The sequence below is a fragment of the Hyperolius riggenbachi genome, chromosome 3 (assembly GCF_040937935.1).
Source record: "Hyperolius riggenbachi isolate aHypRig1 chromosome 3, aHypRig1.pri, whole genome shotgun sequence".
NCBI classification, from domain to species: domain Eukaryota; kingdom Metazoa; phylum Chordata; class Amphibia; order Anura; family Hyperoliidae; genus Hyperolius; species Hyperolius riggenbachi.
The window spans coordinates 327,929,472-327,942,791 of NC_090648.1; the positions used below are offsets into that span (position 1 = coordinate 327,929,472).

The 13,320-nt window shown below is 45.0% G+C and overlaps 1 protein-coding gene across 1 annotated transcript in view; it reads right to left on the reverse strand.

Moving 5' to 3' along the window:
* Window positions 1–201: 201 nt before the first annotated feature.
* Window positions 202–13,320, reverse strand: part of NTS (neurotensin) — a 50,963-nt gene continuing 37,844 nt past the window's right edge. Inside the window, exons 3-4 of the mRNA XM_068272781.1 lie at window positions 12,231–12,455; window positions 202–482 (exon numbers count right to left, since the gene is read on the reverse strand). Coding sequence (XP_068128882.1) covers window positions 333–482; window positions 12,231–12,455 — 375 coding nt within the window. The 3' untranslated portion in view covers window positions 202–332. The remainder of the gene's footprint in view (window positions 483–12,230; window positions 12,456–13,320) is intronic.

A 13,320-nucleotide genomic window follows, 5' to 3' on the forward strand; every position in this document is an offset into this window, starting at 1 on the left:
CATCTCTGATAGTAACACCTTTAGACCCACCCTGTATCCAGGTGACTAGTATGAAAAGTTATCATCCAGGAAAGATTTTGCTTCTTACTGTAGGGATTACCATCATGCAGATAAATGGTATTTATTTTAAATGTAAAAGTCCATATAATTCTTTATGTATATTAGAAAATCACATTTAAGAGCAACATGAATAAAAACACATTTACTGTATATTAAGGACAATCATGTTTCAATATATTTATGACACAAATATAGCTTTAATTGTAAGGAAAATAACCATAAATCACATTTACTTATAAATTTAACACATATCAATGAGCTATATCAATTTATTAGTAATAAGTGCCTCTTTTCAGTATGTAGGGTCTTCTCGCTTTGCTTATATGTGCCTGTCGTTTAAAAATATAAGGGCTTTTCCTCTTTACAATGTCTTCATTTTCACTGTTTGAGCTGCTGGAATCCAGTAAATCTTGCTGAAGTAGCTGAAAAAAATGAGGATTGAGTTAGTTTGTTGTTGTCTGTTTTTAGAACATAAAGAACTCATCTGCAACAGTTCTAGTGATGTGTTGTAATTTTTTTTTATATCACATATACATTGTCACCAAAGCCAAGAATATAGACAGCATTCATTTCAAGTCTTGAGAGTGCTATATGCTATTCAAAGCTGTTGCTTTTAAAGGACAACTCAAGTGAGAGGGATATGGAGGCTGCCATATTTATTTCCTTTCAAACAATACCCAGGGCTGATTGTAGACTTTTTGCTGCCTGAGGCAAACTTTTGAGGATGCAGCCCCGACAATAGGTAGTAACAATGCCCCAGTATAAGTAGCCTGGAGGGGGTAGCAGCCAGGAAGGGAAGCAGCGGGCACATTGGTGGGGGGGTCAGAACCCCCCCTCCCTCACCTGGGGCTCCCCTGACCGCACTCCCTCTCCAGCTTTTTGCCCAGTGTTTTAGAAGCCAAGTCAGAAGCAAGCGGGGAGGAAAGCAATTACTCACCTTCCTTCTTCTGCTCCAGCATTGCGTTCCACCTCTGCGTTACTTCCTGCAATGTCGCCCACTAAACTACAGTGGGCGGCAGGCCCGCCATCAGGGGGGGACATCCGTGACTCCCGTCACGGGCCCGGGGCCTGCAGGGGGGCCCCATCCCCGCCGCGGCGCTGCGGGTGCCGCCCGGCCGCCGCTCAACCCCTCTGGCCGCTGCTCCCTCCCTCCATCCCTATAGCCGCCGCCGCCGCCGCCTCCGCCGCGTCAGACCTCGATCAGGCGGCGACAATAGTGCGGGCGCTAGGACCCAGCGCCCGCACTGATATGCGGAAGTGACATCACTTCCGCATATAGAGCGGGTGCGTCCGGTGCCCGCTCTTACTGGTCGGGTCGCCGCTGATCTTGAGGTCTGACGCTGGGCTGCTGGCTGCAAGGTAGGGGAAGCGGCGGCGGCGGCGGGCGGCAGGGGGGGTTGCTCCCTGTCACTCACTCACTTGCTAAAGGGGCTCCCTGTCACTCACTCACTTGCTAAAGGGGCTCCCTGTCACTCACTCACTTGCTAAAGGGCCTCCCTGTCACTCACTCACTTGCTAAAGGGCCTCCCTGTCACTCACTCACTTGCTAAAGGGCCTCCCTGTCACTCACTCACTTGCTAAAGGGCCTCCCTGTCACTCACTCACTTGCTAAAGGGCCTCCCTGTCACTCACTCACTTGCTAAAGGGCCTCCCTGTCACTCACTCACTTGCTAAAGGTCCTCCCTGTCACTCACTCACTAGCTAAAGGGCCTCCCTGTCACTCACTCACTTGCTAAAGGGCCTCCCTGTCACTCACTCACTTGCTAAAGGGCCTCCCTGTCACTCACTCACTTGCTAAAGGGCCTCCCTGTCACTCACTCACTTGCTAAAGGGCCTCCCTGTCACTCACTCACTTGCTAAAGGGGCTCCCTGTCACTCACTCACTTGCTAAAGGGGCTCCCTGTCACTCACTCACTTGCTAAAGGGGCTCCCTGTCACTCACTCACTTGCTAAAGGGGCTCCCTGTCACTCACTCACTTGCTAAAGGGGCTCCCTGTCACTCACTCACTTGCTAAAGGGGCTCCCTGTCATCACTCACTTGCTAAAGGGCCTCCCTGTCACTCACTCACTTGCTAAAGGGCCTCCCTGTCACTCACTCACTTGCTAAAGGGGCTCCCTGTCACTCACTCACTTGCTAAAGGGGCTCCCTGTCACTCACTCACTTGCTAAAGGGGCTCCCTGTCATCACTCACTTGCTAAAGGGGCTCCCTGTCATCACTCACTTGCTAAAGGGGCTCCCTGGCACTCACTCACTACCTAAAGGGCCTCCCTGGCACTCACTCACTACCTAAAGGGCCTCCCTGGCACTCACTCACTACCTAAAGGGGCTCCCTGGCACTCACTCACTACCTAAAGGGGCTCCCTGGCACTCACTCACTACCTAAAGGGGCTCCCTGGCACTCACTCACTACCTAAAGGGGCTCCCTGGCACTCACTCACTACCTAAAGGGGCTCCCTGGCACTCACTCACTACCTAAAGGGGCTCCCTGGCACTCACTCACTACCTAAAGGGGCTCCCTGGCACTCACTCACTACCTAAAGGGGCTCCCTGGCACTCACTCACTACCTAAAGGGGCTCCCTGGCACTCACTCACTACCTAAAGGGGCTCCCTGGCACTCACTCACTACCTAAAGGGGCTCCCTGGCACTCACTCACTACCTAAAGGGGCTCCCTGGCACTCACTCACTACCTAAAGGGGCTCCCTGTCACTCACTCACTACCTAAAAGGGCTCCCTGTCACTCACTGCCTAAAGGGCTCCATGTCACTCACTACCTAACCTGGGGGTCCCTGTCAGAATCCAGGTGAGAGGTGTCTACCATAAGGGGTCATTCTGCCTATTTATGTGAAATGCTGTCTATTTATGTGCCTCATGACTGCTGAATTTGTCTTGCTGGGGGCCTAATGATTGAATTTTTACTTGTTGGGGGCCTCATGATTTGTTGGGAGCCTCAAGATTACTGAATTTGTCTTGTTGGAGGCCTCATGATTTGTTGGGGGCCTCATGATTGCTGAATTTGTCTTGTTGGGGGCCTCATGATTGCTGAATTTGTCTTGTTGGGGGCCTCATGGTTTGTTGGGGGCCTCATGATTGCTGAATTTGTCTTGTTGGGGGTCACATGATTGCTAACTGCGAGACTATGGGAAAAGCTGAATCATTACCATATGAGACAATAGCATTAAACCTACTTTTTTTTAGCTTTTTTAAACAGAAAAGAAAACTGGGAGGTTCTAAAAAAATGATGGAGCACTTCCTCCTTCCGGCTTGAAGGAGGAAGTGCTCGATATCGAGGCTTGCAACGCGTCCATTCGGACACTTGCACCTCGTTGAAACGCTGGGCGGAGAGTGGCGTTCTGGGTAATTAACCCCGCCGCATCTAGCCGCTCAGCTGTGGCAATTGGAGCTAACTTGAATCACGAGTATCCACCGTGGTTATTCGTGATTAATTTGTGGACAGCAAGCCTCCAACTAGCTCTGCCAACATGTAATGGCTACGCACATTTCTCAGTTTGGGGGGGGGGGGGGGCCCGGACTGATGATTTGTGAGGGGCCCCAAAATTTCTGATGGCGGCCCTGGTGGGCGGCATTGCAGGAAGTGACACGGTGGTGAAATGCAACGCTGAAGCGGAAGAAGAAAGGTGAGCTGGAGGAGGAGCGCGGTTGGGGGAGCCCCAGGTGAGGGAGGGGGGTATGACCCAACTCCCCACTGCTGTGCCCACTGCTCCCCCTTCCTGGCTGCTACCCCCTCCAGCTGGGCGCCCCCCCACCCGCGGCCAGGCGGGTCGCCAACCCCCCACTTCCTCCGCCTGAGGAACCTGCCTCACCCCGCCTCATGGGCAGCCCGGGGCTGACAATACCAGTTGCCTGGCTATCCTGCTGATCCTCTGCCTCTAATACTTTTAGCCATATACCCTGAACAAGCATTCAGCATATCACGTGTTTCTAACATTATTGTCAGATCTGACAAGATTAGCTGCATGCTTGTTTCTGGTGTTATTCAGACACTACTGCAGCCAAATAGTTCAGCAGAGCTGTCAGACTACTGGTATTGTTTAAAAGGAAATAAATATTGCAGCATCCATTTTCTTCTCACTACAGTTGTCCTTTAAGTCAGTGTTCACCAACCCTGTCCTCAAGGCCCACCAACAGTGCATGTTTTGTGGAAATCCACAGAGGTTGTTAATCAGCTCTGCTGAGATGCTAATTACCCCACCTGTGATTGTGTGTGGTTTTCTGCAAAACATGTACTGTTGGTGGGCAGCGATGGGCTTCCGAGTAGAAAGCCATTCGAATTCAAAATTGAATTAATATGAGGCTTAATTAACGCAGGTCACGTGCGAGTGGATTGAGATGCATAGAAGCCATTGGACTACTGGGTAAGCAACCCCCTGTTTCCCGTGCTCACGCCTGCATTAATTAAGCCCCATTTTAATTTTGAATTTGAATGGCTTTCTACTCGGAAGCCCATCGCTGTTGGAGGGCCTTGAGGACAGGGTTGGGGAACTGTGCTTTAAGTCTTATGCTTTCTAGGAAAGGGAGCACCCAATTGGCAAGCTTGGCCAAAACCTAGCCCTAGTATCCATAGGGCCTACAAACAAAAAATCAATGTAAGGTCAACACAACCATATAGAAGATAGCTCTATTAATAAATCAAAAACAAAAGGATAAAATAAGAGCAGAGAAAGATAGACTGCTATTTTAGGGGATGTTCACCTTTATCAAGGCACTTAGCAGCTTGACAAAGGGGAATATTCCCCGAAACAGCAGTCTGTCACTGCTCGTTGCTTTTTCATTATGTTTAAAAGAGCTATCTTTTATGCAGTGGTGCCAAGCGGACCAACCAGTGGCTGCTTGTTAGGGCCCTTTTCCACCAGCGCATTTGCGCTGGCTGAATCGCAAAAACACAAACCGCTAGTGATTTTACAATCGCTACGGTTTGCTTTTTAACATAGGAATCGCGGTAGGTCATTTCCACTACCGCGATTCGATTTTGCCGGGAACGCGAACGCGCGGTGGAGCGATATTTGCCGTGATTTTGCTATGCTGTGCATAGCATAGCAAAATCGCGGCCGCGAACGTCGGGGAATCACCGGTAATTGCGATTCAGCAATCGCTAGCGTTCAGCGTGAACGCTAGCGATTGCTAGTGGAAAAGGGCCCTTAGGGTTAGTGATCACTTTATCATTTACATCAAAATACTAATTACATCTGGAATTTTTTTTTAAGACTACTGGTTGCACTGCAGGTTAAACAAGATTTGAAATGTACAATCAGTTTGATTTATGCAGTTCACATACTCCAAAACATCACACTTAATTGGGGCTGATTTTTTTGTATTATAATAATAATAATAATAATATGGTGAATGTGTGTAGACAACATTTTTTGATCCTTGGATTTTTGTTAGTTAGTGTCCTTCATAGAACTTTTTTTTCAGACAGTCGCAGCAGACTGGGTTTAATTTGTATCCCTTAAAGAGAACCTGAGGTGGGTTTGAAGAATGCTATTAGGTCACAGAGGCTGATTCGGCATACAATCACCAGCCTCTGTGTCTGTACTGTGTCCTCCCCAGGCCCCCTCTGCGCTCTGCTGTCCCCATAAAAAAAACGCTATGCTAGCGACATGCACTTTGTCGCTAGCTGGCTGTTTACCTTAATGCTGCCAGTCAACGTCGCTCCCCCGCCTCCTCCATACTGCCACTCCCCACCTGCATCCATTCCCTCAAATCAGCTTACGGAGGTGGGGAGGGAAGGGACGCATGTGGGGAGCTGCGCAATAGAGGAGGCGGGGGAGCGCAGGGGCGCTTTTAGGCATAGGCAATACAGGGCATTGCCTGGAGTGCCATCGGTCCTGTGCGTGCCATGTTGCTGGATTAAGCACCGCCCCTGAATGGAGCCCCACCCCTAACTAAGCCCTGCCCCTGTGTGTGTTCTATTATTTGCTTCTGCTGCATTTGCTTAGCATAAGCTGCAGGCAGCGGACACTGTGTCCCTCTGTGCCTTGTGCATCTTTTTTCCCCCTTTGTGCCTCCTTCTGTCCCTTTTGTGCCTCCTTCTGTCCCTTTTGTGCCTCCTTCTGTCTCCTTGTGCCATGTCTGACCCACTGTTTGTCCTTCTCTCTCCCTTTATGCCTCCTTCTGTCCCCCTTTGTGCCTCTTTCTGTCCCCCTTTGTGCTCATGAAAGTGAAGCCCTGTCTATATGTATTTTCAGGTGAAACGCTGCCCACATTACATATATTTTCTGATGAAACGCTGCCCGCATTGTGTATTTTCTGGTGAAATGCAGCCGCATTTACATGTATTTTCCTGGTGAAACGCTGTCGCAATTAATGTAATTTCTGGTGAAACGCTACGCATTACGATTATTTTCTGGTAAAACGCTGCTGCGTTACGATTTTTTTCTGGTGAAACGCTGCCACATTACAATTATTTTCTGGTGAAACGCTGCCACATTACAATTCTTTTCTGGTGAAACTCTTCTGCATTTTGATTATTTTCTGGTGAAACGCTGCTGCAGTGATTGCAGTGAAACGCTGCTGTGTTACGGTTATTTTCATGGAGATGGGGGGGTGCCACAGGTTTACTTGCCTGGAGTGACAAAATGGCTAAAGGCACTCCCGGGGGAGTGGTAGTGACTGGCAGCATTAAGGTAAACAGCCAGCCAGCGACAAGGTGCATGTCGCTACCATGGCAGGATTTTTTATGGGGGACATCAGAGGGCAGGGGGGGCCTGGGGGGACACAGTACCGACACAGAGGCTGGTGATAGTATGCAGAACCAGCATCTGTGTCCTAATAGCATTCTTCAAACCTTCAGGTTCTCTTTAAAGTGTTGGGATACTCAACCTAAATTGAGCTTGGGTCTATAATGTTATGTGCTTGCTTTTCTGATTTTATGTTCTGAGCTCAGTGGCATGAGGATAATTAGTGTAGATCAGTTTATAGTAATGGAAAGTGTCATAGAGCACATTTATCATCCAAGGATCAGCTCACACTGTAGCTAGTTTACTATCACTAAAAGCAGTCTAACAGCTTATGCTATACATAAAGTGGTTAAGATGCCTGTATCTTCAATAGTAAATAATAAATAATGCAAGTGTATTGCATTATTTATGATAAGGATTTCATCCTAAGGATTTTAAATATTCTTAAACCTAAGAATGCAGTATAAGAATGTTTGAAACATATGGATGAGTGTATAATTTATTTACACCCAGCACCATGACAATTAAATTGCAGTGATTTTTTACTCTTGGACATATTTAGGTTGATGATGTGATTTGTGATTGTGAACTAAGAGAATAACTGATGTGGAGTGACAAGGTTGAATCATAAAATATGAGCTATTTTGGATGGGTTTTGGTGGGAAACCTTTGTTCTTACTTCTATTCCTTAGTTGCTTGGCTGCTTGCCTGTAAATGGTGTCTCCCGTGCATAAAGCTAACTAAGGAATGTCACAGCTTTAGCTGCTGTAAGAATCGAGATTATCTAACCAGGAATGAAACTTTGACGCCATCATATCTGACTGTCACCATAAATATTTTAAGCATAGGTTAGTAGTGTCTTTTGAATGTTCTGTTTCTGAAATACATTTGAAGGGTGTTGGCATGCAGCAGGCATTCTTACCAGGCTATGTTTAAGAAAGTTTTAAGAACTTTACGAAGTTCCACTGCACCTCCTCCTGGTAATATTCATATGTTTTTTTCTGCTAATGTTATGGTGGCCATTAATGGTACAATTTTTAGTGAAGAGTTCTTTGAGTGATCTGTTTAATGCGACTAAAAATAAAATGTCCTAATAAATTGATTATTTCACTATCAACTGACTGACCAATCTGCACTTCCTATCCATCACAACTGATTGTGAAAGAGATTTTTCCGATCAACAAAATTGCCATCCAACGATCACTTAAAATCATTCACAATCGATTGCAAACAGCAACATAGTGTTTTATCTTTCAATCCGATCCCAAATACCTGATCGCTCAAACGATTCTTTGCTAAAAAATGTAGTAACGGCCACTTTTAGGAAGTCTCTAACATTAAAACATTAAGTCTCTACACGTGACAAAACAAGGCCCTATTATTCTTTATGGGGCTCTATTAAACTTGCAACTCTGCAGCAAAAGGAAGCACCTCATGAGTCTATGCAGTTTTCCAAAGACTAACCTGACAAAAATGTAAAGAGGAACGCCAGTGAAAATAATGTAATAAAAAAAAGTGCTTCATTTTTGCAATAATTGTGTATAAATGATTTAGTCAGTGTTTGCCCATTGTAAAATCTTTTAAATCCCTGATTTACATTCGGACATTTATCACATGGTGACATTTTTACTGCTGGCAGGTGATGTAGCTGCTGTTTGCTGTTTTGGCAGTTGGAAACAGCCATTTTCCACAATGCAACAAGATCCACAGACAGGAAACTGCCAGGAGTACCATGGTCCTCAGAGTTTCTTGTGGGAGGGGTTTCACCACAATGTCAGCCATACAGAGCTCCCTGATGATCTGTTTGTGAAAAAGAATAGATTTTTCATGCAAAAGGGGGTATCAGCTACTGATTGGGATAAAGTTTAATTCTTGGTTGGAGTTTCTCTTTAAAGAGACTCTGTAACAAAAATTGCATCCTGTTTTTTATCATCCTACAAGTTCCAAAAGCTATTCTAATGTGTTCTAGCTTACTGCAGCACTTTCTACTATCACAGTCTCTGTAATAAATCAATGTATCTTTCCCCTGTCAGACTTGTCGGCCTGTGTCTGGAAGGCTGCCAAGTTCTTCAGTGTTGTGGTTCTGCTATGAACTCCCCCTTTCAGGCCCTCTATGCACACTGCCTGTGTATTATTTAGATTAGGGCAGCTTCTCTCTTCTCTCTTATCTTTTACAAGCTGGATAAATCGTCCTCTGAGCTGGCTGGGCTTTCACATACTGAGAAATTACAGACAAGGGCAAAGCTGTTTGCAGGAAGAAACGAGCAGCCTGAAACTTCAGTGCATGAGAACTGCAGGGGGAAAGAAACACACAAATGATCTCTTGAGATTCAAAAGGAAGGCTGTATACAGCCTGCTTGTGTATGGATGTATTTTCTATGTGTGGACATACTGTACATCAACCTACTTCCTGTTTTGGTGGCCATTTTGTTTGTTTATAAACAAACTTTTTAAAACTGTTTTTAACCACTTTTAATGTGGCGAGGAGCGGCGAAATTGTGTCAGAGGGTAATAGGAGATGTCCCCTAACACACTGGTATGTTTACTTTTGTGCGATTTTAACAATACAGATTCTCTTTAAGAACATGCACCTTCATACATAGATGTTGACTGTAAAGAGCGGGGTTTCACAGTCACAGCAGGCCATGCAGTTGGTGGAGAGTACACGAAGGCAAGTTCTATTTGAGGGGCCTTACCCTAGGGGTGGATTATGGAGGCACCCAAATGGGAAACAGTAGAAAATAGAAATAAAAAGGATAAGTGTGGCTATTCTGTTATCTCACAATGGTTTAGGTTTGATAATTAACCTTCTGCCGCCCACGTCATGCCAACGGGCATGGCCACGGCGGCAGCCCCAGGACCGCCTAACGCCGATTGGCGTAAAGTCCTGGGGCTGTAATTTGCAAGAGATCGCGCGCGCGCTGCGTGCGCATCTCATGCTTGGAGGGGGGAGCTCCGCCCCGCCTTCAGTCTCTGAGCGGCTATTGCCGCTCGGGAGACTCTATTTACACTGTGCAGCGCTGCACTTGGGACAGCCGTCTGGCACGGCTGTCCCCCTGAGGGACAAGAGAGCGATCGGCTGTCATAGGCAGAAGCCTATGACAGCCGATCGCCGTAATTGGCTGGCTGTGGGGAGGGAGTGAGGGGACATATTTAAAGAGACACTTTTTATTAAAAAAAAAATCACTGACAATAATATTTATTTTAAAAAATATAAACATGGGGGGAGCGATCAGACCCCACCAACAGAGAGCTCTGTTGGTGGGGAGAAAAGGGAGGGGGATCACTTGTGTGCTGTGTTGTGTGGCCCTGCAGCTTAGCCTTAAAGCTGCAGTGGCCAATTTTACTAAAAATGGCCTGGTCACTAGGGGGGTTTAGCCCTGCAGTCCTCAAGTGGTTAATAAACTAGAGTCTTTAATTGCCCTTCTTGAGGTTTTACCCACTTCTTCAGACTGAGCCTCTGCAAGTATAAGCAGTAAGCACCTCTATAATTTGGACTTCTTGAGTTTGAGCTTTTTGTGAGGAAAGTGCTTCACTTACCTTTCTTACCATGTTACACTGTTTCCATTTTGGGTATCTCCATCGCATACTCTGCAAGTTACTCTTACATTAGTACTGGAATTTTATTTCCCCTTATACAAGTTTCCCCTCCTTGTCATCACATTCAGCTTGGAGTGCAACCGATAGAAAAACAGAGATCCTAATGAGCAATGGGTTTTCCCATCAAGTAAGTTATTAGGTTGCAGTTTAGCAACCACCCAGTGTGAGTAATACTTTCCTTAGTGTACTCTCCAGATAAGTATTTATATCACACTAAAAGGACTCCTGCTTCCCCTGTGTGTTCTTTTTCTCTCTCTGAGATAGCTCTAGTCTAGTCACTACCTTATTATGATTTATGAGGAACTCTACCTAAATCTAATAGGCACCAACTGATACTGCCTGAAGGGCACAAAGACTACCTAATAAAGCTATCTGAGGGACACAAACCACTACCTAATAATACTATCTTAGTCAGTGGTGTAGCAATAGGGGATGCAGAGGTAGCAACTGCACCAGGGCCCCTAGACTAGAAGGGCCCACTAGGAGCCCACCTTCCACCACTTTATTGGCTTTTTAAGTTTTTATTGGTTCTATGCAGATTATGATCACCTCTAGATGTGCTTTGTTTAGTTGTTACCATTAATAGACTTTTCCTTCCCAGCCTACACCTCTCTGACACTGCAGCTGTCCTTGACAGGTTTTAATGCTACATATCAATTGCTATGTAAAGAGCGCTTGAGGGGGCCCAAAATAAGACTTGCCATGGGGCCCAGAACTCCTACGTTATGCCACTGATCTTGGTGTCACAAATAGCTACCTAATATTGCTATATTAGGGGCAAACACAGCTACTTAAAACCACGATCTGAGGGGGTACAACTGGCTAACTAATAATGCTATCTGGGAAGCACAACAAAGCTATATAATACTGCTACGTGAAGAGCACACACCACTGCCTAATTCTTCTATCTGAGAGTAACAAATGACTATTTAATATTGCTATCTTGAGGGCACACACAGCTACTTAACACTGCTATTTGAGGGGGCACAGCTGGCTACCTAACATGGGTACAGTAAAAAATGGCGCCTGTGAAAAAATGGTGCAGGGTGATGCCGATAATGGCATCTTGCTACTAAAGATATTTAACATTTCAGAAATGTCCTAAAACATCTTTAGCAATAAGATGTCATTAGCGGCATTTGTGATACATTACCTGGTCCCGGCGATCCCATCTTCTCTCTACTTCCTGTTACGTTTGAAAGAGTCCTGCAGCCAGCCAATCACCATGCGGGGACTAAAGCCGCATGGTGATTGACTGGCTGCCGGACTCATTCATACTAAGTAGGAAGTGGAGAGAAGACGCGATCAGGGACCAGGTAATGTATACTGTGGTAATGTACATATACCCTCTGCCTGTGTCTGCCTCTCACACTAAACCCTCCCGCTGCCTTACACTCTCCCCCTCCGAGTCCCCCACTGCCTTACATTAGCCCCCCCCCCTGAATTTTTTAACACTTATAACGCAATTTAGCGTTATAAGTGTAAGTCACTCTGCGTGTGCCATTTTTTAACACTTATAACGCTAAATAGCGTTATATAGTGTAAGTCAATGCGGCGCCAATTGTATACCCTAGGCGCTGTGCGCATTTTTATCTGTCACAACCTAACATTGCTGCTACAAACGGCTATTGGGTTATTTTTGTTGTGTAACTAATGTAAATTACTGAGCTCCTGTATGTTTTTAATTTAAGGATTGTGCTGGGATGTGAGGAGTATGTGTGTGGGGGAAGCTTTGTCATGAGAAACTGAGGAGCAAATGTGAGGGGGAGGCCCAGGTAAATATTCCATAGAGCAGAGGCCATTTGCTGGGCCACTGGCTTGATAGCAACAATAAAGTACAATTGTAAAGATGTATGTAATTTGTCATACCTCCCAATGCTGGAAGACTCTGCTTTGGCAAATTTTCTGAAGCTGGAATGTGGTCAGCATTGCTTCCAAATTAAATCCATCCATAGCTGTGGGATATTGTTTTCTGATCATGAGATCCTCATCTCCATTGTCTCCTGTTTCTTCAGCTTGTGTATTTAAATTATTTATTAAGTTGCATACATTAAGCAGGGTCATTTTCCAGTATGGAAGTCTTGCTTTATTCACCTAAGATTAAACGTATAAATACAGTGTTACAACAATAATTACATGTAACAGTAAATAGATTTCTACATTTCTCTGTACAAATGAAGGTCTCAGAATCTATATGTGGACACTACAGATGAATGCTTAGATGTGAAAATTGGCATCAGGTGTTAAGGACATAAAGGTTGGTATACTTTGTAGATCAGTAGAAAATGTACATTTGTAATTTTTTTTGTTCTTAAAACAGAAGCTATTTGCAAGTATTCAGTTTCATTTGAGCAGGGAAGATATCCTGTAAAGTATCACTACTGAATATGCAAATTATTCCTTCATGTCGATGAAAGCTAGACACGCATTCAGAACCACTGACAGACAACATCCATTCAGCTGTTTCAGAAATATTGTTCCTCAACAGTGCAAGGCTTGTATTGATAAGACTCTTTGAGGTGGCACTTAGTTCATGATAAGCCAGAGCTACTAGGATAAAAAACCAATACAATATAACTAACATATAAAAATTTGAATTTTGCATTGCATCAACATTATCACACTTACATGGCAAGCATATAACATATGTGAAGGACAAACCATTACTATGAAATAGATCTAAAGGCAAGTATAAAAAGTCTCTATTGGACCCATTACCATGTTCCAGAAACAATGATTACCATAAATAGATTTTATATAGAGACAGAAAAAAATACCTGATTTTGAATTTATTTTAGCTCAGACTGTGCATGCATAATTTCTTGGCATCATATCTGAGAAGCAGAGCTGCACGCTGCACTAAATATTCTAAAGAAAAAAAATCCAGGTATACTCTTTCATAGTTAGGCAATAACTGTGTACATTGTGTAAAAAATCATGATTGGTATGTGTAGAGATG